The sequence below is a fragment of the Salvelinus sp. IW2-2015 genome, linkage group LG18 (genome assembly GCF_002910315.2).
Source record: "Salvelinus sp. IW2-2015 linkage group LG18, ASM291031v2, whole genome shotgun sequence".
Classification (NCBI taxonomy): domain Eukaryota; kingdom Metazoa; phylum Chordata; class Actinopteri; order Salmoniformes; family Salmonidae; genus Salvelinus; species Salvelinus sp. IW2-2015.
Window position 1 is genome coordinate 50,850,974 of NC_036858.1, and position 27,525 is coordinate 50,878,498.

Below are 27,525 nucleotides of genomic sequence, written 5' to 3' on the forward strand. Positions count from 1 at the left end.
TTTCAGGACTGTTCGTTTGTCGTGTTTGTTGTTTTGTCTAGTGTTTCATATTTTAATTAAATAGTATGAACACTTACCACGCTGCACCTTGGTCCTCTTCTCCTTCTCCCGACGACATGCGTTACAGAACCACCCATCAACAACGGACCAAGCAGCGTGGTAAAAAGGAGGAATGGACATGGGAGGACATTCTGGACGGGAAGGGATCTTACACATGGGAGGAGATTCTGTCTGGAAGGGATCGCCTTCCATGGGAACAGGTGGAGGCAGCCAGGAGAGCGGAGGCAGCAGGAGAAAGGAACCGGCGGTATGAGGGAACATGGTTGGCAAGGAAACCCGAGAGGCAGCCCCAGAATTATTTTGGAGGGGGYACACGGGGAGATTGGCGGAGTCAGGTAGGAGACCTGAGCTAAMTCCCCGTGCTTACCGTGGCAAGCGTCGTACTGGTCAGGCACCGTGCTATGCGGTGGAGSGCACGRTGTCTCCAGTACGTGTTCATAGCCCGGTACGTTACATCGCAGGTCCTCGCATATGCCGGGCGAGAGTGGGCATCAAGCCAGGAAGGAGTGTGCCAGCCCTGCTCTCCAGGTCTCTAGTGCGTCTCTTCGGCCCGGGTTATCCTGCGCCAGCTCTGCACACTGTGTCTCCAGTACGTCTGCACAGCCCAATGCGTCCTGTGCCTGCGCCCCGCAYGTGCAGGGCCAAAGTCACCATACAGCCAGGACGGGTTGTGCAGGCTCTTTGCTCGAGACCTCCAGTGTGCCTCCACGGCCCAGTGTATCCGGTGCCTCGGCCAAGGACAAGGCCTCCTGCATGTCTCCCCAGCCTGGTGAGTCATGTGCCTGTGCTAAACTCTAACSCTCCTGCATGTCTCCCCAGCCTGGTGAGTCATGTGCCTTCTCCCAGAGCCAGGCCTCCTGTGTGTCTCTCCACTCCAGTGGTAATCCATGGCACGAAGCCTCCAGTGATAATCCATGGCACGAAGCCTCCGTGGCTCCTCCCATGGCAAGAAGCTCCAGTTGATGCATCCATGCAGAAGCCTCCTCCAGTGATAATCCATGGAAGAAGCCCTCCAGTGACTTGGTCCAGGTACGCAGCCTCCAGTGATGATCATAGGCAAGAAGCCTCCCAGTGGTGATCCAATATGGTAAGCGAAGCCTTCCTGTGATGATCCATTGGCACGAAGTCAAGTTGATAATCCATTGGCAACGGAAGCTCCAGTGATGATCCAGTTCGGCACGAAGCCTTCCAGTGATGATCCATGGCACGAAGCCTCCAGTGATGAAGTAATGCACTTGTAATCATAGCAGTCGTCATGTTGAATGATGCTATAACTCCAGTGAGGAGTTATGGCTCGAGGCCTCCACGAAGGGACTCTAGTCCGAGGGCCTTCCAGCGACGCCCTCTAGTCGGAGCCTTCCAGCGTCGCCCTTCTTAGTCGGAGCCTCTCCCGTCGCCCTCTAGTGGAGGTCAGCGACGCCCTTAGTCCGGAGCCTCCAGCGACGCGCCTCTAGTCCGGAGCCTCCACGACGCCTCTAGTCCAGAAGCCTCCCAGCGACACCCTCTAGTCCGGAGCCTCCAGCGACGCCCTCTAGTCCGAGCCTCCAGCCGACGCGGCTTCAGTCAGGAGCAGACCAGTCTAGTCCCCCTCCTCCGTCCTGGAAGCAAGCCAGAGTCCCCTCCCTGTCCGGAGCAGGCCAGAGCTCCCCCTCCTGTCCCGGAGCAAGCCAGAGCCCCACTTTGTCCGGCAAGCTAGCCAGAGTCCCCCTCTTGTCACGGTAGGCAGCCAGAGGTCCCACTCGGTTCTGTCGTGACCAACCAGCGAGTCCCCCCCTGTCCGGCAGCAGCCAGAGTCCCCCCTCCGTGTGCCGGAGCAGCCGAGCAGTCCCCCTCCTGTCCGGAGCAGCCAGAAGTCGGCCCCTCCTGTGCCGGAAGGCAGCCAGAGTCCCCCCCTGTCCGGAGGCAGCCAGGAGTCTCCCCTCCGTCCGGGGCCCGCGTGTGAGGGTCCCTTGGTCCTGGGATCCGGCGGTAAGGGTTCCCGCGCTCCAGAGGCACCACCGCGGTGAAATGCCCGACCCAGGACTCCCTCCCCTAAGGTTCAGTTTGCGGCCGGAGGTCCGCACCTTTGGGGGGGGGGGAGGGTATGTCACGCCCTGACCGTAGAGGTCCTTTTTATGTCTCTATTTTGGTTGGTCAGGGCGTGAGTTTGGGTGGGCATTCTATGTCTGGTGTTCTATGTTGTCCTTGTTTTGTATTTCTATGTGTTTGGCCTGGTATGGTTCTCAATCTGAGGCAGCTGTCTATCGTTGTCTCTGATTGAGAATCATACTTAGGTAGCCTGTTCCCACCTATGTTTGTGGGTGGTTGTTTCCTGTTTAGTGTTTGTTTCACCTTTCAGGACTGTTTGTTTGTCGTGTTTGTTATTTTGTCTAGTGTTTCATATTTTAATTAAATAGTATGAACACTTACCACGCTGCACCTTGGTCCTCTTCTCCTTCTCCCGACGACGTGCGTTACACCATTGAGGTATTTAACACTGTGTTATAGTCTCCTACCAGAATGATTTGATCATTTGTTGGCTGTAAGTTCAATAAATAGGTATAAATATTTTCGAAGAAGTATGGATCATCCTGATTTGGACTAATGAGCCAAATGTCTTTTTCGGCCACTTTCATATTCATAAAGATCCACCTTCCTTGCATATCATTCCTAACTAGTTGCACATTCAGATCGCCATTTTTGTAAAYTAATATCATCACACCTTTTGAGTTACTGTGTCCATGACAGAAAATTATTTCACCACCCCATTCCTTTTTTCCACGCAACTTSATCTAAGGATGTAGAGTGAGTTTCCTGTAAACAGTATATGTTATATTCCTTTTCTTTTAGCCACATAAAGACAGATTTTTTAAAATTATCTGCTAAACCGTTAGAATTATAACTGGCTATACTTATTTCACCCCTTACCATAACTAGATACTATTCTCAGTCTAAATTGACCATAATTAGTGCTTGTAAAGTTACTGCTATCAGAGGTATTATGACGGTCAAAACTAGAGCTTTCAAATGTCTGATATTTAGACCAGAGAATCTTGTTTCTCATGGTCTTAGAGTCTTTAGGTGCCTTTTGGCAAATTCCACCTGGGCTGTCTCATGCATTTTACTGAGGAGTGGCTTCCGTCTGGCCACTCTACCATAAAGACCTGTTTGGTGGAGTGCTGCAGAGATGGTTRTCCTTCTGGAAGGTTCTATCATCTCCACAGAGGAACTCTGGAGCTCTGTCAGAGTGACCATTTGGTTCTGAGTCACCTCCCTGACCAAGGCCACTCTCCCCCGATTTCTCAGTTTGGCCGGCGGCCAGCTCTAGGAAGAGTCTTGGTGGTTCCAAACTTYTTCCATTTAAGAATGATGGAGTCTACTGTGTTCTTGGGGACCTTCAATGCTGCAGAATTTTTTTGGTACCCTTTCCAGATCTGTGCCTCGACACAATCATGTCTCAGAGTTCTACGGACAATTCCTTCGACCTCATGGCTTGGTTTTTGCTCTGACACTGTCAACTATGGGACCTTATTTAGACAGGTGTGCCTTTTCATATCATGTCCAATCAATTGAATTTACCACAGGTAGACTCCAATCAAGTTGTAGAAACATCTAAAGGATGATCAGTGGAAACAGGATGCACCTGAGCTAAATTTTGAGTAGCATTGCAAGGGCTCTGAATACTTACAGTTGAAGTCGGAAGTTTACGTACACTTACGTTGGAGTCATTAAAACTTGTTTTTCAACCACTCCACAAATTTCTTGTTAACAAACTATAGTTTTGGCAAGTCGGTTAGGACATCTACTTTGTGCATGACACAAGTAATTTTTCCGACAATTATTTACAGACAGATTATTTCTGTTATAATTCACTGTATCACAATTCCAGTGGGTCAGAAGTTCACGTAAACTAAGTTGACTGTGCCTTTAAACAGCTTGGATAATTCCAGAAAATAATGTCATGGCTTTAGAAACTTCTGATAGGCTAATTGACATCATTTGAGTCAATTTGAGGTGTACCTGTGGATGTATTTCAAGGCCTACCTTCAAACTCAGTGCCTCTTTGCTTGACCGAAGGGGAAAGTAAAAAAAAATCAGCCAAGACCTCAGAATTTTTTTTTAGCTCTCCACAAGTCTGGTTCATCATTGGGAGCAATTTCCAAACACCTGAAGGTACTCCGTTCATCTGTTCAAACAATAGTGCGCAAGTATAAACACCATGGGACCACGCAGCCGTCATACCGCTCAGGAAGGAGACGTGTTCTGTTTCCTGGAGATGAACGTACTTTGGTGCAAAAAGTGCAAATTAATCCCAGAACAAGGACCTTGTGAAGATGCTGGAGGAAACCGGTACAAAAGTATCTATATCCACAGTAAAACAAGTCCTATATCGACATAACCTGAAAGGCCGCTCAGCAAGGAAGAAGCCACCGCTCCAAAACCGCCATAAAAAAGTCAGACTACGGTTTGCAACTGCACATGGGGACAAAGATCATACTTTTTGGAGGAATGTCCTCTGGTCTGATGAAATAAAAATAGAGCTGTTTGGCCATAATGACCATCGTTATGTTTGGAGGAAAAAGGGGGAGGCTTGCAAGCCGAAGAACACCGTCCCAACCGTGAAGCACGGGGGTGGCAGCATCATGTTGTGGGGGTGCTTTGCTGCAAGAGGGACTTGTGCACTTCACAAAATACACAAAATGTATGTTGATATATTGAAGCAACATCTCAAGACATCAGTCAGGAAGTTAAAGCTTGGTTGCAAATGTGTCTTCCAAATGGACAATGACCCCAAGCATACTTCCAAAGTTGTGGAAAAATGGCATAAACAGTCAATGTATTGGAGTGGCCATCACAAAGCCCTGACCATCACAAAGCTTGTGGAAGGCTACCTGAAACGTTTGACCCAAGTTAAACAATCTAAAAGCAATGTTACCGAATACCAATTGAGTGTATGTAATCTTCTGGCCCACGGGGAATATGATGAAAGAAATAACATTTCACATTCTTAAAATAAAGTGGTGATCCTAACTGACCTAATACAGGGAATTTTTACTAGAATTAAATGTCAGGAATGTGAACAACGGAGTTTAAATTCATTTAGTTAAGGTGTATGTAAACTTCCGACTTCAACTGTATATATTCTTAATTTCTTAATTTTTACTTTTTGGATTATGTGCGCTTTGTTTTGTTTTCTAGGTATTATTACTGCGCTGTTCGATCTAGAAACAGAAATATTACGCTGCACCTGCCGTAACATCTGCAAATCTGTGTACGCGACCAATAAACTTTGATTTGATGTGTGTTGTGTTGTGTGTGTGCRCGTGTGTGTAAGGGCCAGTGGGTAAGTTAGCTCATTGTAATGGTAGTGTGTAATCTATTAGGGTGGTTCCGTCTGTGCCTTTGTGTCTGCAGGGACCCTCACTGATAATGGAGTGTGAAATTAACCTCCAAAGGGATGAAGAGAAAGATGGAAGGAGGAGAGTGAGAGAAGAAGGGAGGAGAGAGAAGAGGGAATGAGATGGAGGGCTGGAGAGAAGAGAGGGAAGGAAAGAAAGATGGAGTAAGAAGACAGAAAGAGGGAGAGAGAAAGATTGTAGGATGAAAGAAAGAGATAGAAGGGAGACGGGTAGAGAGTGGAAGAGAAAATTGTATGTATGTGGGGAACTGAGTAGGGAATTAGGGAACAAGGATAAGGGTTGAGTTAGATGAGTGAAAGATAAGGGTCTAGAGTTCCAACCTTTTTGTGCAGTCAATGGTTCCAACTTTTCATGTCTCTCCTTCCTTATGGAACTGGGTGTGATGCCATGGACAATGTTTGTTCACATTGCTTACTAAAGTCTCTTATCCAAATAATGTCTTCTCCTTTCATATGGTACATATCGTTATGCCATCTAATAACTGTTACAAACTTCACCTATGTTCTTCTCTTCATACATGGTTGTTTTAATAACCAAATTTACCAGCGGTAACTTAAATCTAACTCAAAGTCCATGTCTTCTTGTCTCTAGGGTACAGGTCGTTATGCCATCTACATAGCTAACTATGCCAGTGGTAACGTGGCTCCCCATGCCCTGATAGAAATGGATGAAGCTGCCAGTGACCTCTCCCGAGGCATCATCGCCCTGTCCAACGTCGCAGAGCAGGCTGGAGTCAACAAGTTCACAGGTAGATCTGTGTGTGTGTGCTTGTGTACTTATGCAGAGTTAGAGAGAGAGTAAAAGTGAGAGTACTAGAATGAGAGCGAGAAAGACAATTTGAGAAAAACGGAGGAGTGATAGAGGGAAAGGGAGGAAGAGACCATAATCCATTGCGTGCCTACTTGTCCGGTCTGTTTTTTTTACACCTAAGTAAAATACAGAAGAATGCGCTATCGAGAAAGACAGAGCAGTTGCTTTGCGAGGTCTCTCTACCTGAAAATACATGATCTAAGTGATTGATAGTTGGTATTCAGCAGTCATAAAAAAATTTTTTAAACATTTTATTTAACCAAAAGTAGGCCTTATTTACTTTGCAGAAATACTAAAATTGTGATTTTGTAAGACAGCATAGGCAGCAGCTCTATAGAGATGAGAATGAAGTAATAAAGTAATCAAATAAAACAAATGTAATGCAACAACTGAAATAAAAGTAAAGTATTGTGAATAAATGATGGTTAATAAGGGATACATAGTAATGGGCAGTCACTACCATCATGGGACATGTATTAATTGTTTTATTCTGTGTTACAGTATTCAACCCACATAATGCATACTGCATTTTCATGTTTAAAAAAATAATCAAACAGTGATTTTTTAAATAATCAAATCGAAACCGAACCGACCTCAAAAATAACTAATTGCTTAACACTAGTTTGGAATAGTTAAAACATTTTCTAATAAAAACGTATGCCTATTTCTGCACACTAAGAGTTATTTGGGAAAGGTGATGGTTTTATGGGGAACCATAGTGAATCGAAGAACCCTTCAGTGGTTCAATCGAATATTTAGGGGCGTAGTTTGCTCACAGCTCTTATTGTGCAACTGTGAGTGAGAGTCATTCCAGTTGATCTAATCTGTTGTGTTATGCCATTTGATAGAGTCACGTATGGTCTTGTGTCAATTGAGAACGGTCGACTAAGTCAGTGGTTAACAATTCTCTCCTCAGGGACCCCCAGCTGTTCCAAAGCTAGCACACCTGATTCAACTTGTCAATTAACACAATAATAACGCCTATGGAATTTTAACAATATAAAATACAGAACCCTGTATTGTTCTTCAAAAGGATCTACAAACAACCTTTGAGATTGAGAAAGTTTCTATATAGCCCCCAAAAGGGTTGTAACCATAGCGGAACCCTTTTCTGGTGCTATTATAGAACCTTTTTTAAATGGTCCTTAAGTTACCTTAGGAAAGGGTTCTTTATAGCACCATACAGGTTCCATTTAGAACCTTATTAGCATGGTTCTTTATAAAACCTTAAAAAAAGGTTATATGTAGCACCAACAAGGGATCCGCTATGGTTGCAACCCAGCCAGATGAGGACTGGCCACCCCTCAGATCCTGGTTCCTCTCTAGGTTTCTTCCTAGGTTCTTGCCTTTCTGAGTTTTTCCTAGCCACCGTGCTTCTACATCTGCATTGCTTGCTGTTTGGGGTTTTAGGCTGAGTTTCTGTATAGAGCTTTGTGACATCGGCTGACACTTGCTAGCCGCGAGCCTAATAGATGTAATAGGCGCTCACGTTGCCCCTAGTGGACGGTATTGAAGCATCCCCCGACATTCTGCAGTGGATCTGGTGTGACCTGGCTGGTGTGTGTGTGTGTGTGTGACTAGCCATGTTCTTTGTCCCGAGCCTGATTTACAGAGCGACCAAGTCCCACTGAAATATAGACATTTTTACTACAGACACACCTCTAATAGAGAGAGAGATAGAGAGAGAGAGAGAGAGAGCACTAGAATGAAAGACAATTTGAGAAAAACAGAGGAGTGATAGAGGGAAAGGAAGAGAAAGAAACGAGACATAAATGTGATATAAGAGAGGAGAGATAGAGAGAGACAGAGACTGCCTTGTCAGCTGTTTACTCCAGTCAAAGTCATGAAGTGAGGGAGTGTACAGTAGGAGAGGAGAAGAGAAGGGCGACACGCACATACATCACCCGGGACTGGCTCAATGACATTACTCACTGCTTAGTAGAGCTGTGTTCGTGCGTTTGTGTGACAGGGAGTAGAACGGACAAACCCTGAATCCCAAATGTACTCCTTGCCCCCCTTAGGTCTAGATCTAAGAAGATTGGATAAGTGTAAGCAATATCATTGGTAGCTCCATATATTCCTCTGATAGGCAAGATATACCTATACAATCCTATTAGATCTACACAATTGGGGCTAGGGGTTGATTTGGTCTAGGTAAGCAGCTAAATTGCTAAACCAGGTTTTGTGGTCCTGGGATTGCACACAGGTATGGTGACCACTGCTGTAGGAAGGCATCCAAACCACTAGGGGGCAGAGTGTTCAGAGTGGGTAGATTAACAGTCTACCATCACGGTTTCATAGTGATCTAGATGCCTTCATTCTACGCTCATTAATCACACTGGAGGAGGGACAGACAGTGAGGTTGTATTTTTAATCGTAACATCGTACTGGGGGGGGGGGGGTAGTTCATATTTTATGACCTAAAGGAGACAGTTGTGTTGTCAGAACTGATAGAGAGAGATAGTCAATCAACAGATAAAAATCTGATACCAGGGTGACTCTGCAGATTGTAAGACTGAGTCCCGACTCGCCCACTCCCCCCGGCCCCTCGCTCTTCTTCCTTCAATCTGTGTTGTCCTGATATAGGGGGGACAGATATTATACAGGGAGTATTTTGGATGGCTAGTTCGACCCATTTCATTCAAGCCAGCATCGGTGCAAGATTAAAAGCAAAGTGATTTGAGCAATTAATACAAAAGGGCTTTTGGCTTCAATAAATGAATTGTATGGTACAGGGTGTGCACGTGTTTGTATCTGTGTTAACAAGATCTCACGGTTTTACCAATTTGACTTCAGATTCTAGTGTTTATCCACGTTTTTACTAACGTCAAATTTAGAAGTATCTCCAAATGTCAAATTCGACCCATTTCAGGAAACTAGGCTTATGTCGCGGGTCTCTACTTTACAGCAGAGCCGTTTGAATGTAATTATTTTTAAAATCGAAATGCGTTTTTTTGGCAGAAATGCCTTCTCGAAGATATACACTTTTATGTGCCTTAAGAACACACTTGTATTCCATCTGTAAATACAATTGTTAAATAACAAGCCTAGTTGGTTTAGCCACAAAGTCAGAAACCTTCCCGTTAGCTATGATTGACTGAGATAATGAGTGGGCTGGACAGGCCGAGAGATGAGTTTGGATTGGTCTGCCATATAGCACGCTTCTGTATATTTGAGCTGGTCAGTATAGCTAAGTAATCCTGTCTAAGGCGGCTTTACATTTTTTTTTATTGCGTAGTAAAACTGCATAAGTTTCGGTCTCCACCTTCTTGTGGACCGAGTTTTGAAATCAGTGGAATTCGAGTATGATAGCTAAGGAGATGGAGAAAACACCTGTCTCCAGATTACATCTTCAAACTAAGGGCAACCATGGCATCCGACAGGAGACGCGTCCATCCATGATGTATACGGGTAGATAGTCTAGCTAGCTACATTTTCAGATATTACACGTTTCTAATTTTGACAGAAAGTGGTTTCATTTCAAGTTAAAGTGTACTGTTAGCTAGCTAGCTAATGTTAGCTGGCTGGCTCGCTAGCTAATGTTACGTGTATTCTTGGCTAGTTATAGCCTAATGTTAGCTAGCTAACATTGAACCTGGTTGCAGATTCATGCAGGGTAGAAACGTCATGAGTTGGGATTATGGTTCATTGTTTAGCTAGCTAGCTACATGTTTTAACAAAAGACTCCACTATGCAAGTAACCATTTCGGGTGTGTTCGTAAATTCAATATGGCCATCTACTCCGATTTCAGGGCACTCTCGTCTGAGTGTGCCAGAGTGCAGAATATCTGCTGAATTTACGAATGCTCAACACCCATTGAATATGGCCAGTGTCAGTAAACATCGACAAAAAAGCGTAATTCAATTGTTGCCAGCAGGACAGTTACAGTCACCAACGCTCTGGATAATATGAAAACAGCCTAACCAGCTCTGCTAGGGCGAGTAAAATGGGTGGGGGCTAAAACTTAAGAGGGTGTAAACGATGCTGAATGGGTGTAGACAAAAAGAGCTCTTCAGTACATACCAAAACATTCAAAGGCCTCTCCAGTAGGTTCCAAAACATTTCCCATTGTTCCTCAAATGCAGTGTATGATATACAATTTTGTAGCTCTGTGTCTCTGCTTTTATCCATTGTAAATAAAAATGTACCTGTTTTTTACACCATGGGTTGCTCCTCCTACTCCGCATCATTCTGTTTCTCCAAACGTTACATTTTGAATTTAAGGATTAAGGTTTTGAAAAGGGTTAAAACATTAAGTTTAGGAATTCATTCTGAATGGATAAGGGTTACATTTTGAGATAAGGTTAAAAAAACTACAAAAAATGAGTGTCTACCATTGGGATTGAATTTACTACCTTCGGATCAAGAGATTACGCCTATCTGCCACCGCTGTCCACAACACCTTAGCAAAACCCAAGCCTACTTGATGTTAATAGTGCTCACTGTTGCCCCTAGTGGCCTGTTTTTTGAAGTCATTTCCGAATGTCCTCTGGACATGGACAGGCTTTACATTTCTAAGTCAATCTTGAGCGATCTGGCTGATCTGTGGGTACTGTATGTGTGAGCGTGCGTTTTTGCATGCATGTATCTTTGTGTGTGTGTGTGCGTGCGCGTGCATGTTCATGTGGTCATGCTCCCTGTGATGTGTTGGCAGTTGGTGTGCTTTCTCTCTGTGAGGTCTGTGTCAGCAGAATGCCCTATGCCCCGTTCAGGGGAAATGGCCTGGAAAGACTGTAATGATCTCTCTGATCGCTTTTCTGATGGAGCCTGCTCTCGCCTTCTTTCCTCTCTCTCTCACTCACTCTCACTCTCTAGCTCCCTCCCTCTCACTGTCTCTCCTTTCTGTTCTCTTTTGATGTCTCCCTGTCCCGCGCTATCCCCCCAGGGGTTGTAACCAAAATTAGTGCCTTCAGAAAGTTTTCACACCCCTTGACTTTTTCCACATTTAGTTGTGTCACAGTTGGATTAACATTTATTTAATTGTCATTTTTTGTCAACGATCTGCACAAAATATTCTAATGTCAAAGTGGAAGAAAAATTCAAACATTTCAAAAAAATATATGAAAATAAAACACTTGATATTGAATTAAGTATTGAACCCCCTGAGTCAATACATCTTAGAATCACCTTTGGCAGCGATTACAGCTGTGAATTGTTATGGGTAAATCTCTAAGAGGTTTCCACACCTGGATTGTGCAACATTTGCCCATTATTCTATTCAAAATTCTTCGAGCTCTGTCAAATGTGTTGTTGATCATTGCTGGACAACCATTTTCAGGTCTTGCCATAGATTTTCAAGCAGATTTAAGTCAAAACTGTAACTTGGCCATTCAGGAACATTCACTGTCTTCTTGGTAAGCAGCTCCAGTGTTTGGCCTTGTGTTTTAGGTTATTGTCCTGCTGAAAGGTGAATTAATTTCCCAGTGTCTGCTGGAAGTAAGACTGAACCACATTTTCCTCTAGGATTTTGCCTGTGCTTAGCTCCATTCCATTCATTTTTTACCTTGAAAAACTCTCCAGTCCTTACCGATTACAAGCATACCCATAACATGATATAGCCACCACTATGCTTGAAAATATGGAGAATGTTACTCAGTAATGTGTTGTATTGGATTTGCCCCAAACATAACACTTTGTATTCAGGACTAAAAGTGAATTGCTTAGCCATATTTTTTGCACTACTTTAGTCAAAACATTTTTACGTTAAATGACTCCACCAATCAGTGCAGCTAAAGCAGCTTGCTATGGAGCGGGTAAGCGCTTTAATCTGTATAGTAAAGTTGTTAAGAGCAAATTGTATTTTGCTGTAATGCACTGTTAAAAAGGGTTTTGTAACACTTAAACTAGTGGCAACTGAGCTGCCACCATTGTTAGGGAGACAAAACCTTAACTTTGCTGGAGTTTACACCAATCAGGCCCCTGAGGACTGTAATTGCCCAGGCCTGGTATATGGGGTTATGAGACAGTTTTAACTTCTCACGAGTCACAAACCCGGATCCGGGATCCCCCCATCAAAAAAGCTGACTAGCATAGCCTAGCCTAACGCGACAGGGATATCATATAATATAATTTTCATGAAATCAAAAGTCCAAGACACCAAATAAAAGATAAACATCTTGTGAATCCAGCCATCATTTCCGATTTTTAAAATGTTTTACAGTGAAAACACAATATGTATTTCTATTAGCTAACCACGATAGCAAAAGACATATTTTCACAATTTTTTTACCGCATAGGTAGCTATCACAAATTCGACCAGATAAAGATATAATTAGTCACTAACCAAGAAACAACTTCATCAGATGACAGTCTTATAACAGATTTATTGTATAGCATATGTTTTGTTCCAAAAATGTGCATATTTCAGGTATAAATCATAGTTTTACATTGCAGCCACCATCACAAATCTCACCAAAGCAGCCAGAATAATTACAGAGAGCAACGTGAAATACCTAAATACTCATCATAAAACATTTATGAAAAATACATGGTGTACAGCAAATGAAAGACAAACATCTTGTGAATCCAGCCAATATTTCCGATTCTTTAAGTGTTTTACAGCGAAAACACAATATAGCATTATATTAGCTTACCACAATAGCCAAACACACAAATGCATTTATTAGCAGCAAAAGGTAGCGATCACAAAAACCAGCAAAAGATATAAAATTAATCACTAACCTTGRMCAACTTCATCAGATGACAGTCTTATAACATCAGGTTATACAATACACTTATGTTTTGTTCRAAAATGTGCATATTTAGAGCTGCAAACCGTGGTTATACATTGTGAAAATGTAGCATCGATTCCCCAGAATGTCAGGAGATATTTTGGACACTCACCTAATCTGACCAAAGAACTCATCATAAACTTTACTAAAAAATACATGTTGGATAGCAAATGAAAGATACACTCGTTCTTAATGCAACCGCCGTGTTAGATTTWAAAAAATAACTTTACGATAACAAACAGCTTACGTTATAGCGAGACAGCGCCCGCCAAAAACGGCAGATAATAGAAATAACATTTTCCACAGAAATACGAAATAACATCATAAATTGTTCTTACTTTTGCTGAGCTTTCATCAGAATCTTGTACATGGAGTCCTTTGTCCAGAATAAATCGTTGTTTGGTTTTAGAATGTCCTTCTCTCCTGTCGAATTTGCTCCACAAGGCTAGCCAATGTTGGTGACGTTCCCAATTTCTCTCGACGCAGAGAACGGAAAACTCCAAAAGTCCCATTAAACGTTGAATAAACTGATGAAACTCAGTTGAAAAAACCTACTTTATGATGTTTTTCTAATATCTATCAAATAAAAACAGAGCCGGAGATATTAGCCGTGTATACCGAACGCTTATCATCAGACAACATGGAGGTACTTCCCGYGCCTAGGTAGAGAAAGGAAATTCTGGTCACGTCATTCCAAGAGCTCTTGTTCGACCTCAGATCAAGCTAGACACCCCWTTCCACCTTCCACTGCCTGTTGACATCTAGTGGAAGGCGTATGCAGTGCATGCAAATCTATAAATATAAGGAATTCAATAGGCAGGCCCTGGAACAGAGCATCGTTTTCAGATTTTTCACTTCCTGTCTGGAAGTTTGCTGCAAAATGAGTTCTGTTTTACTCACAGATATAATCCAAACAGTTTTAGAAACTTGAGAGTGTTTTCTATCCAATAGTAATAATAATATGCATATTGTACGATCTAGAATAGAGTACGAGGCAGTTTAATTTGGGCACGATTTTTTCCAAAGTGGAAACAGCGCCCCCATATTGACAAGAGGTTTTAAATGGAGGTTAGAGGGGAAAGGAAACAAATATTTTTTTATTTAAATATCACTTCCGGGTTACTTTTTCTCAGGATTTCGCTTGCAGAATAAATATTATTTATCCCACAGACAATATTTTGACAGTTTTGGAAACTTTGGAGTGTTTTCTATACTAATCTGTAAATTATATGCATATTCTACGATCTGGGCCAGAGAAAATTTCCGTTTACGTTGGGTACGTTATTTAAAAAAAAAAAAAAATCTGACCCCTAGCGCTAAGAGGTTAAACAAATGTGGTTTCTACTGACAATTGAGATGTACAAACTATGGCATAAGGGAACGATGAGCGGATAAGATGTAATCCATCATTTTGATTAAGACATTAATGAGCGAGCTAAGACGAACGTAGTCAATAAGACGGATGTAGTCAAAACTATTTGTTCAGCACTTCTAAAATGTACAACGACAAAATTCAGAACATGGGCCATTTTTACAGTAATCTCCCAGTACACCAAGTCAGAGCCGTCGGATAAATAAAGCGGGAATATTAGCAGACAATGAAAGCTCTTACAATATTCGATGATAACATTTCTCTAAAACAGGTTATAGGCTACATGTGCACCACCAAGTCAGAACAGTAGGGTAAGTTATGAGGGCTAAAGGGACCAAGTTATTAGGATGTGGCACATGGGCTACTAACAGCTTACTACACACCATACATTTAGTATTACTTTCTAAGCTACAGTATACATATCTCCATGGCATTTTACATAATTTATTCAGCAGCACACAAGTAATTTTTGTAGTCACCATTGTGCTGTGCTCACTTGAACAGGAAGGTGGCGCACGGTCCTTCTTGTGGGCAAAGTTTGTCATGAAACTTTGTCATCAAAGTCTTGTCATTCTCTGGATTTATGGTGCTTTCAAGACAACTGAGAACTCCGAAAAAAAACAAGGTTGAATCATGACGTTAGTGATCTTCAGGTCGGAGCTCGGAGCTCTTCCTCAGTCGTTCCTCAGAGTTCCCAGTTGTCTTGAACTCACTGAAGTCTGAGATTTTCCAGTTCCTAGGAATGACAACATGGCCAATTTATGCAACTTTTTCTGGCCCATGTTGCGTGTGAATTTTTATCCTTTTAAGCTTGGAAAAGAGACCCTTAAAACCAGACTTGGACCACACACCCTCCCCACTGAATAGCAGGGTAAGCAAAACAGTGATTCCTTTGCAACACTTGCAGTTAGCCACTGATTCATTCCAAAATAGTAATTGTTGAATTTGCGATTTCCAACTTGTTGTGTAATGTTTATGGCAAATGGCCGATGAGCACTGATACGTTTTARCTATAATTTCTCTTCATATGACAAGGATTGAAAAGGATTTGCCAGTAGATTGTCCGCTTGTCTAGCTTGCTAACTAAGATTTTGAAAGTATGATGTTGAAATGATCAGTCCAGTCAAAGCTACGGTAGATATAACAGAATTTAACATACAGTTGAAGTTTACATACACTTAGGTTGGAGTCATTAAAACTTGTTTTTCAACCACTCCACAAATTTCTTGTTAACAAACTATAGTTTTGGCAAGTCTGTTTGGACATCTACTTTGTGCATGACATAAGTAATTTTTTCAACAATTGTTTACAGAAAGATTATTTCACTTATAATTCACCGTATCACAATTCCAGTGAGTCAGAAGTTTACATACACTAAGTTGACTGTGCCTTTAAACAGCTTGAAAAATTCCAGAAAATAATGTCATGCCTTAGAAGCTTCTGATAGGCTAATTGACATCATTTTGCCGTCCATTCTTGAGGTGTTACTGTGGATGTATTTCAAGGCCTAACTCAAACTCAGTGCCTCTTTGCTTGACATCCTGGGAAAATCAAAAGAAATCAGCCAAGACATCCACAAGTCTGGTTCATCCTTGGGAGCAATTTCCAAACGCCTGAAGGTACCACATTTAAAAACAATTGAACGCACGTATAAACACCATGGGACCACGCAGCTATCATACCGCTCAGGAAGGAGACCCATTCTGTCTCCTAGAGAATGAACGTACTTTGTTGCGAAAAGTGAAAATCAATACCAGAACAACAGCAAAGGACCTTGTGAAGATGCTGGAGGAAACAGGTACAACAGTATCTATATCCACAGTAAAACAAGTCCCATATTGACGCCGCTCAGCAAGGGAGAAGCCACTGCTCCAAAACCGCCATAAAAAAGCCAGACTACGGTTTCCACATGGGGACAAAGAGCCTACTTTTTGGAGAAATGTCCTCTGGTCTGATGAAACAAAAATAGAACTGTTTGGCCATAATGACCATCGTTATGTTTTGGAGGAAAATGGGGGACGCTTGCAAGCCGAAGAACACCATCCAACCGTGAAGCACGGGGGTGGCAGCATCATGTTGTGGGGTGCTTTGCTACAGGAGGGACTGGTGCACTTCACAAATTAGATGGCTCCATGAGAAAGGAAAATGATGTGGATATATTGAAGCAACATCTCAAGACAACAGTCAGGAAGTTAAAGCTTGGTCGCAAATGGGTCTTCCAAATGTACAATGACCCAAGCATGCTTCCAAGTTGTGGCAAAATGGCTTAAGGACAACCAAGTCAAGGTATTGGAGTGGCCATCACAAAGCCTTGACATCAATCCTATATAAAATGTGTGGTCAGAACTGAAAAAGCGTGTGAGAGCAAGGAGGCCTACAAATCTGACTCAGTTACACCAGCTCTGTCAGGAGGAATGGGCCAAAATTCACCCAACTTATTGTGGGAAGCTTGTGGAATGCTCCCGAAACGTTTGACCCAAGTAAACATTTAAAAGGCAATGCACCAAATACTTGTAACGCTTGTCGAAGGATGAGACCCAGGTGCAGCGTGGTACTGTGTCATGCTTCTTTATTAAATCCGAACACCAAACAAACAAAACAACAAAAGAACAACGAACGTCACGTTCCGTAGGCTACGTAGAGCTAACAAAAAACAACATCCCACAACCTAAGGTGGCAAAACAGGCTGCCTAAGTATGATCCCCAATCAGAGACAACAATAGACAGCTGTCCCTGATTGAGAACCATACCCAGCCAAAACATAGAAACACAAAACCTAGAAATAAAGAACATAGAATGCCCACCCAAATCACACCTTGGCCAAACCAAATAGAGACATAAAAAGGCTCTCTAAGGTCAGGGCGTGACAATACTAATTGAATGTATGTAAACTTCTGACCCACTGGGAATGTGATGAAATAAATAAAAGCTAAAATAAATCATTCTCTCTACTATTATTCTGACATTTCACATTCTTAAAATAAAGTGGTGATCCTAACTGACCGGGGATTTTTATTATTATTATTAAATGTCAGGAATTGTGAAAAACTGAGTTTAAATGTATTTGGCTAAGGTGTACGTGAACTTCCGACTTCAACTGGAATTGTATTTGTGGCCAATGACCTTGAGCCTTCTTGGATGGACACTTCTAATATACATTTATGGCAGCACCTAAGGGGGCTTGAACTTTCTTATTTATTTTTTACTTTTATCCCCTTTTCATCCCCAATTTCATGGTATCCAATTGGTAGTTACAGTCTTGTTTCATCGCTGTAACTCCCATACAGACTCAGGAGAGGCGAAGGTCGAGAGCCGTGCGTCCTCCGAAACACAACCCAGGCAAGCCGCACTGCTTCTTGACACAATGCCCAGAAGCACCAATGTGTCAGAGGAAACATCGTACACCTGGCGACCGTGTCAGCGTGCAATGTGCGTGACCAGTCACAGGAGTTGCTAGAGTGCGATGGAACAAGAACCTTCCTGCCGACCCGACCAAACCTTCCCTTAACCTGGACGATGCTGGGCCAATTGTACACCGCCCCATGGGTTTCCCGGTCGCAGCCGGCTGCAACAGAGCCTGGACTCGAACCAGGATCTCTAGTGGCACAGCTAGCACTGCGATGCAGTGCCTTAGACCACTGCACCACTCGGGAGGCCAGGGCTCRAACTTTCTAGCTCTCCCTGTAGATGTTGCTGTGATGTAGTGTCCCTATGAGTGGCAGAACACTGAGCCAATCACAGCGCAACTAGATAAGATTACCAACCCCTACGCTCTGTATTTTCCGCTGGCTGCCCCTCCATCACAGAAAGCACTGAGCTTGGCGGAAACACCTGCATTTTGGAGCTGCCTTCCTCAAGAAAGCAATAAAAGAGACCATGATTGTATTAACTAAATATATATTTACATTGTTTGCCAAAATAACATGCAAAACAGGCAACAACATTTATTTTTTTATTTTTTTTATTTTTTTTGCTAAACAGGTTGGGCTCAAAACCCCTGCCCTGAATGAGGGGTCGCCACTGACGGAAACATTCATCCTATGGTGTTCTGAAACAGGACATGGTGTGTCGTAACACCACAAAAGTTGTGAAACACCTTGCCAGAGACTGGGAGTAGTAACCCGGAAAAGGTTGAAAACACTATTATGGTGTTTCGAGTTCTGTTTCATGCATAATTAGATCCCTTGTCTTTTGGTGTTGTTTCCTCTCTCTAAAGCTCCTAAACAATACTATGATGTTTCGAATCCTGTCTAGTGCAGAATTAGATCCTATCTTCTGGAGTTTCCAAATACTGTAAATGGGTGTCCCTCTTCTTTTTGTATTTTCCCTGCTCCTATATGGTGTGCTGATAAACTCCTCATAGATAATTCCAAAAGGTAAAATGTACTGTATTATGCTCAAACAAAGGATATGAGAAAATATCGTTTTGTGAAAATACGTTTGTCCAGGATGATGATTAACGAGTACAAAAGGGCTTTTTCAAGACATGATTTTGAAGCTTCAAATGCTTTAACTTTTTTCTTTGCAAATTATCAAATGACAAAACATGAACAGGTCTTTAACATTTTTATATTGATAAGTAAGACAGTTCAAAGATCTGTAAGTTATTTATCATATTMATATTCTTCAAAATCAAGGGAAATATGGTATTATATTTGACATGAATAGAAATAAAATACTGTCAATGACTGCTAGAAGTTAGAAGTAGCACTAATACAAAACTTGTACAAAACTTCAGCTCAGGGCTCAATGCGATCCACCAGTCATCCATTATGCTAATGTCTCTGAACTGAGTCTTTATATTCAGATGATGGTACATGGAAGGTTGTTCAGATGGCTTGAGTCACAGTACAATTACGTTAGATGATATGATTGACAGTTGACAGGTCAGTTGGCATTAGTCTGTGATCCTTGTCTAAATTGGCTTTGGTTAGGATTCGCCAGCCTGTGGTAAATGTAGTATGTATGTTTTTCTGCATGGAAACTGAGAAATAGCAAATAATAACAAGCAATAATGGTAGTACATGAATGCGTATTTCAGTTATTAACTGCTTTAATATTTCTTAAATTGCAACATGAATATACAATTATTAAACATCAATAGCAATATGCAAAATGCATATATACCTGAATGAAGCTATGCAAATATAGAAACAAGATAACAATATGAATGTCAAAAGTTGGATGCAATAACATGCTTTCTCCGGTGAGATACATGCAGGCTCTTGCGAATTGAAGGAAAATTATGAAACACGGAGACGAAAGACAAATCATTTTTTCATTTTTCTTGGTAAATTTTTTGGGGAAGGCTGGCTTCCCTTGGCATCCATGAGTACATGCCACTAATAATTACTGCCATTGTCTACCATAGGAAAAGTGTTAACTTCCCAGTGTATTCTTTAAAATGTTGATTAAAATATTGTCTGAAAATGATCAATCAATATTTACACTATAAACCATTGACATTTCAAAACCATTTGATTGAATGAAAGACACACTCTGTCAAAACATTCTTTTTTGTGTTTGGATGCAGCCTTTTTCATGGACTGAAACACCAACAATGGGTTTCACGAGGTTCTCTTAAAAACACCAATATTCAGATTGAAGAACCACTTCTGGTGTTTCAGAGTACTTCCATTCTGTTTTTACCCGCAAAACATCAGTCTCAACATCAACAGTGAAGAGGCAACTCCGGGATGCTGGCCTTCTAGGCAGAAATGCAAAGAAAAAGCCATATCTCAGACTGACCAATAAAAATAAAAGATTAAGATAGGCAAAAGAACACAGACACTGGACAGAGGAACTCTGCCTAGAAGGCCAGCATCCCGGAGTCGCCTCTTCACTGTTGATGTTGAGACTGGTGTTTTGCAGGTACTATTTAATGATGCTGCCAGTTGAGGACTTGTGAGGCATCTGTTTCTCAAACTAGACACTAATGTACTTGTCCTCTTGCTCAGTTTTACACCAGGGCCTCCCATTCCTCTTTCTATTATGGTTAGAGCCAGCACAAACAATACATCTGATCTTGAGAAGCCCCTCTCTGTAGCAGAGATTGACCAGTCAATAAAATCAATGAAAAGTGGTGAGGCCCTGGGCCCCGATGGTTACCCAATTGAGTTTTACAAAAGATTATCTTCTAAGCTGGGACCCTTATTATGCAACTTTTATACTGAGGCACGCATGCAGGGGTCACTCCCCCCTACCATGTCAAGGCTGTAATATCAGTCCTCCTGAAAAAGGGGAATGACCCGCCCAAATGTGAGTCCTACCGACCCATTAGCCTGCTTTGCTGTGACTATAAGATACTTACTAAGGTTCTGCATATCCGATTAGAAGTGGTTATGCCTACAATAATACAACCCGATCAGATAGGCTTTATCAAGGGCAGACGTTCATTCGGTAACCTACGGCGCTTATTCAATGTTCTTTACTCACCAAAATCTTCCCCCACTTCAGAAGCCCTGATCTCTCTGGATGCCCAGAAAGCCTTTGACCGTATTGAATTTGAATACCTTTTTACTGCACGTGAAAGATTTGGAATTGGCCCTACTTTTGTCTTGTGGATAAAGGAACTATATTCAGATCCTCAAGCATCTGTTCGTACTAACAGCACCCTCACAATATTTCTCCCTGCATAGAGGAAATTGTCAGGGCTGTCCGCTGAGTCCTCTCCTGTTTGATATAGCCATCGAACGCCTAGACATCTCCCTGAGAGGTGGCGCAGGGATGACAGTTGAGGAGGGCAGGTCCACAAACTGTCTCTGTATGCTGATGACCTCTTACTGTATATCTCAGACCCCATCACGTCTATCCCAATCACTATTGATATCATCTCCAGATTTGGCAATGTTTCAGGTTACAAAATCAAATTCACAAAAAGCTTACCCTTTCCGCTCAATAAGCAAGCAATAGATCTATCTTTGGATTAATTTCCTTTCATGGTAGCGCTCAATAATTTCACATATTTTGGGTTCTGTGTGACTCTGAACTTGAAAGACCGGTTCAATTTTAATTTCAAAACAGCCTTGGAGAAGGTTAAGCAAGACCTCAATCAATCCCCATATCATTTGTTGAGTCAACTCGGTCAAGATGGTCATCATGCCAAGATTCCTGTATGTATTTCAGACTATTTGTCAGGATTTGGCCAGGATTGTTTTGGTCACTAGATGCCCCCATTGCGCCTTTTTGAACCTTTTGTTTTTCCCTTGTTATAGTTATTAATTGCACCTGTGCCTAATTTCCTTGTAGGTATTTAAACCCTTAGTGTTCCTCAGTTCTTTGCTCTGTGTTTGTATGTTAGCTCCCAGCCCCAGCCATGCTGTGAAACTTTATTTCTGTAGTTGGATTTTCCTGAGGTACTCTGGTTTTGTTCTTGTTTATTTTTGATTATTCTTTTTAAGGTTTGTTTTTTCCTGCTGTTCTTACCACTTTGTGGATTTTCATTGTATCTTGGAGGATACTCTTTTTTTTTTCTTGGCATTACTTTTGGCGTGGTGGATTTATATTTTTTGCCTGAAGATCTTTTTCCTTTATTAAACCACCGTCTCTAGTACTGCTGTGTCTGCCTCATCTTCTGGGTTCTGCCGACTATTAGTGACTGTTTCTCACACCGGGTCCTGACACTATTCCCATCTTTATTGCAAAATATATATATTTTAAACTGGATAGACATATCTACTTTCATTTGGAATAAAAAGATCCCATGGTTGCGTGAAGTGTTTTTGAAGAGACAGAAAGGAGAGGAGGGTCTTGCCCAACCCAATTTCCTCCATTACTATTGGGCTGCTAATATTCACAAKGTAACCTTTTGGGTCTCTACATTTTTAGAGGGGGAAGGACCGGTGTGGTCCCTTATGGAAAAGCACTCGTGTTAAACATCATCCCCAGTCTCCTTAGTCTGTGCACCCCTACCATTGAGCATTCAATACCACTCAAACAACCCTACTGTGAAAAGTTCCCTCAGGATATGGTCTCAGTTTAGGATCCACTTTGGACATAGACAAGCTATCTCATCCATGCCTTTTATTTCCAACCCACTCTTCACACCTTTATAGCTATGGTTTCAGAAAGGATTGAAGAGTGTAAAATACCTTTTCCATGAGTGTATATTTACCTCCTTTGAACATCTAGTTAGAGAGCACAGTATACCTCAGACACACTTCTTCAGGTACCTGCAGATTCGTAACTTTACAAGAAAGATTTCCCCCTCATTCCCATCTCTCCCACCCACCAGCTGGCTCAATGAATGTCTGAACCTGGATCCCTATGTAAAGGGAAACATTTCGAAGTGTCACGTGTGCTCCCTCTCCGGTCTCTAGGTCACCAGCATGCTCGTTTTGGTGCAGACATGTCACCATCGTTACGCACACCTGCGCGTCATCAGACTCGCCTGGACTCCATCACTTCCATGATTACCTTCCCTATACTGTATATGTCACTCCCTTTGGTTCCTTCCCCAGGTGTTATTGTTATTGTTTCTGTTCCTGGGTCATGGCTGTGCGTTGTTTGTGTTACGTGTTTGTTTCATTTGTTTATTAAAACACTCACTCCCTGAACTTGCTTCCCAACTCTCAGCGCACATTGTTACACTAAGCTATATGACAATATTCAGAATATTGCATGCCCCACTCTTGACCATGTAAAGCGTTCATGGGAGGAAGAGTTTGATTTCCGATATGGCCTGGCATTCTGCAATTGACAGGATGCACTCATCCTCTATCTGCATTAGACATGGGTTATTACAGTTTCAAGTATTTCATCGCCTACACTTTTGCAGGAGTAGACTTGCCAGATTGTTTCCAGAAATAGACCCAACCTGCTCTAGATGCCATCAGGCACCCGCCACGCTGTATCACACATACTGGTCATGCCTGGCACTAGTTCCATKCTGGTCCTCTATATTTGAGACTTTCTCATATACAGTATATGCAATAAGGAAATTGCCCCAGATCCCTCTGTTGCTATTTTCGGGGTAGCCCCCGAAGGGCTTACTCTTTGTAACACCCAAGTAGACGCCATAGCCTTCTGGCCCGCCAACTCTTTCTTTTGAAGTGGAAGTCATATATTGTTTAACAGCTATTGCATAGGATAGTATCAATGTAACTTGTTGCTGTATTTATGTTGTTACTGTCCATTATGTTCTATCTACTTCTAAAAATCAATTAAACCAATTTCTCATCTCTTTCTCTCCCGAGGTGTGAGAGATGTGTTCTTTATTTCTCTCTCTCTCTCTCTCTCTTGGGGTGTGACATCAGAGTCAGATTGTGAGATGTGTTCTGTCTCTCTCTCCAGGTGGCCGTGGTGTGGTTGTAGGTCCCATTGTTAGCCAGTACTTGTCTGACGTGTTTTGTGATAACGAGTACGGACCTAACTTCCTGTTTGTAAACAATGGAGACGGAACCTTCACTGACGTGGCTCAGCAGGCAGGTGAGAGGAAGATGGAGAGACAGCTAATTGAACAGGTTTATCTATGTATTTTGATTGCCACACCATATATTACTGTGGTGTTTTTCATTTTAAAAGTTAAAATGGGAGTTCCCTCCTCTGTGTACCAGGTGTGGAAGACCCCATGCAGCACGGTAGAGGGGTGACTTTGGCTGACTTCAACAGAGACGGAAAGATGGACATTGTCTACGGAAACTGGAACGGGCCACATCGACTCTACCTACAGCTGGGCAACAACCGCAAGCACAGGTTCAAGGTATTTAAACACAGATTCCACGTACGGTACTGTGGTTCAAGCACATGTTCAAGGTTTGGTAGACGGGTACAAACACAACTTCAGCACAGGTTCAAGGTACGGTAACAAAGGTTCAAGCACAGTAATCAACTAGCATCCCACCGTTTCTTCTATTGAGCAGTACATTGATCTTAGCTAACCTTCAGCTACTGTGCTTAATGATTCTAGAGGGTACAGCAGATCCTTCCTCTGACACACACACACGCACGCTGCTGCTGCTGCTGCTCTGTCTCCTCTGAAAATAATCAATGGGTACTTTCCTGCTAGAACAAAGCCCAGCTATTTAGATCCTGAATGCCATTATTATCAATGTATTTTTATGGTCTTAAATACTTTCGGCTGATGATTTACCAATTACTTCTAACTGTAGTTAAAAGTTAAATAGCTAATTCAATTTGTTTCCAGTGTATGCATGTGTGTGTGTATTGTGTGTGTGTTGTCAGGGATTAAGCTGTCCCAGTGAGGCCTTACACCACAAACCCCATAAACCTTGGCTGGGCTGATGTTTCTGTTAATCCAATGAGTCCCACCATCGCACCGGCATGATTTATACTGATCAAAAATAAAAACGCAACAAGCAACAATTTTACTGAGTTACAGTTCATATAAGGAAATCAGTCAATTGAAATAAATAAATTAGGCCCTAATCTATGGATTTCACATCACTGGGTAGGTGAGCAGCCATTGGTGGGCCTGGGAGGGCATAGGCCCACCCACAGGGGAGCCAGGCCCAGCCAATCAGAGTTTTTCCCCACAAAAGGGCTTTATTACATACAGAAATACTCATCAGTTTCATCATCTCTCCGGGTGGCTGGTCTCAGGTGATCCCACAGGTGAATAAGCTGGATGTGGAGTGCCTGGGCTGGTGTGGTTACACGTGGTCTGCGGTTGTGAGGCCGGTTGGACGTACTGCCAAATTCTCTAAAATGATGTTGGATGCGGCTTATGTAGAGAAATGAACATTCAATTCCCTGGCAACAGCTCTGGTAGTCATTCCTGAAGTCAGCATGCCAATTGCATGCTCTTTCAAAACTTGAGACATCTGTGGCATTGTGTTGTGACGAAACTGCACCTTTTAGAGTGGCCGTGTATTGTCCCAGCACAAAGTGCATCTGTGTAATGATCATGCTGTTTAATCGGCTTCTTGATATGTGTCACGTATACTCCCTCTCTGGCCTCTAGGTCATCAGACTGCTGATTAGCCCGCACACCTGTCACCATCATCTTGCGCACCTGCGCCTCATGACACTTACCTGGACTCCATCACCTCTTTGATTATCTTCCCTATATCTGTCACTCCTCTTGGTTCTTTCCTCTGGTGTCATTGTCTCTGTTTTCATGTCGGTGCATTGTTTGTGGTTTGTGTTCATTGTTTCTTTTATTTATTAAAATACTCACTCCCTGAACATGCCGACTCTCAGCGCACTTGTTACAGAATAACACCTCACCTAAGGGAAGCATCAGGGAGTGTTATTTTATTTCTTATGTCAGAGTAATGACGCCGGGTCCGGGAACTGCTACAGGCTCATGCCTCGACCAGATCGCTAGGCTTCCCTGCCTCAGCTGGCTCGTCGGGCTCTCATGCCTCAGCCGGATCGCCAGGTTCCCCTGCCTCAGCCGTCTCGTCGGGCTTTCATGCCTTAGCCGGATCGCCAGACTCCCCTGCCTCAGCCGGCTCGTTGGGCTTTCATGCCTCCACCGGATCGCCAGGCTCCCCTGCTTCCACCGGCTCATCAGGTTCTCATGCCTCAGGCGGATCGCCAGGCTACCCTACCTCGACTGATCTGTCAGGTTCTCGTGCCCCAGCTGATTCGACAGGTTCTCGTGCCCAGCTGATTCGACAGGTTCTCGTGCCTCTGCTGACATTACAAGTTCTCGCACATCAGCAGGGGTGATCGGTCCGCTCCTGATCCCCGGGTTCGTCCCCTTTGACGGCGTCCTGCGGCTGGAACTGCGCGTCAGAGAGGGGGTATTGTCACGTATACTCCCTCTCCGGCCTCTCGGTTATCAAGCTGCTGATTATCCCGCACACCTGTCACAATTGTCTTGCGCACCTGCGCCTCATGACACTCACCTAGACTCCATCACCTCCTTGATTACCTTCCCTATATCTGTCACTCCCCTTGGTTCTTTCCTCAGGTGTTATTGACTTTGTTTTCTTGTCGGTGCGTTGTTTGTTTCGTGTTCATTGTTTCTTTTATTTATTAAAACACTCACTCCCTGAATTTGCTTTCCGACTCTCAGCGCACTCGTTACAATATGCCACACCTGTCAGGTGGATGGACTATCTTGGCCAAGGAGAAACGTTCCTTAACCAGGATTTAAACAAATTTGTGCACAACATATAAAACATATATTTATATAAAATATATAAATGAAAAGCTGAGACTTCCACAAACAAAGACCATAGGAAATCCCAGGACATAATGACTATAATACCAGAATTAGCTCACATAGTTGGCTGTTCACCTCAACCTCAAAACTCACACACACACACACACACACACACACACACCCACCACAACACACACACACACACCACACACACACACACACACACACACCAACACACACACACACCACACCACACACACACACCACACACACACACACACACACACAACACACACACACCACCCACACACACACACAGTATCTGGGTTGAGCTTTGGCATTGGTAATTAAGGTGTTGTCAAAGGTGTGTACGGGAGGTGAAGTCAGGTGCAGGAGAGCAGAGTGTAGTGAACAGGCACACTTTAATTCCGTTCCAAAATACACAGCACATAAAAACAATAACGTGCCAAAAACACGGAACATGACAAAAGTAAAGCGCCAGACAATAATCCACAATACCAAACAAACAATTACACACAAAGACATGATGGGAAACAGAGGGCTAAATACATGTAGAATGATTAGGGAATGAAAACCAGGTGTGTATGGGACAAGACAAAACAAATGGATATATGAAAAATGGAGCGGCGATGGCTAGAAAGCCGGTGGCGTCGATCGCCGAATGCCGCCCGAACAAGGAGAGAAGCCTACTTCGGCGGAAGTCGTGACAGGTGTTTTGTCACTCCAGTAATCTACTGAATAAGGAGCTGAAGCAGCAGCTTGGCTGGACAGGGGGAAGAGTGGAAAGTGCCGATTAGGACTGTTTTAACTCTATGGCTGCAGCGACCACACACACACACACACACTTGCACACTCACACATGCACGCAAAAACACAGGCACACACACTCATCTTAGCAGTATGTCTCCCAGCCCCACCATCCGTAACTAAGCATAAATCTCAGAAGACATGATGTGAGCTAATGGGGCATCTTGATATGAAATATGTCAGCAGGGATTCAGTGAAAATCACTATCATGTTGATTTGAATTGAACAAATCTGAGATTTGACTAAGTAGT

At 42.9% G+C, this 27,525-nt stretch overlaps 1 protein-coding gene across 1 annotated transcript in view; it reads left to right on the forward strand.

Moving 5' to 3' along the window:
- crtac1b (cartilage acidic protein 1b) overlaps nt 1–27,525 on the forward strand; it is a 62,210-nt gene that overhangs the window by 25,747 nt on the left and 8,938 nt on the right. The window contains 3 exon segments of the mRNA XM_024007072.2: nt 6,051–6,207; nt 23,665–23,799; nt 23,928–24,073. Coding sequence (XP_023862840.1) covers nt 6,051–6,207; nt 23,665–23,799; nt 23,928–24,073 — 438 coding nt within the window.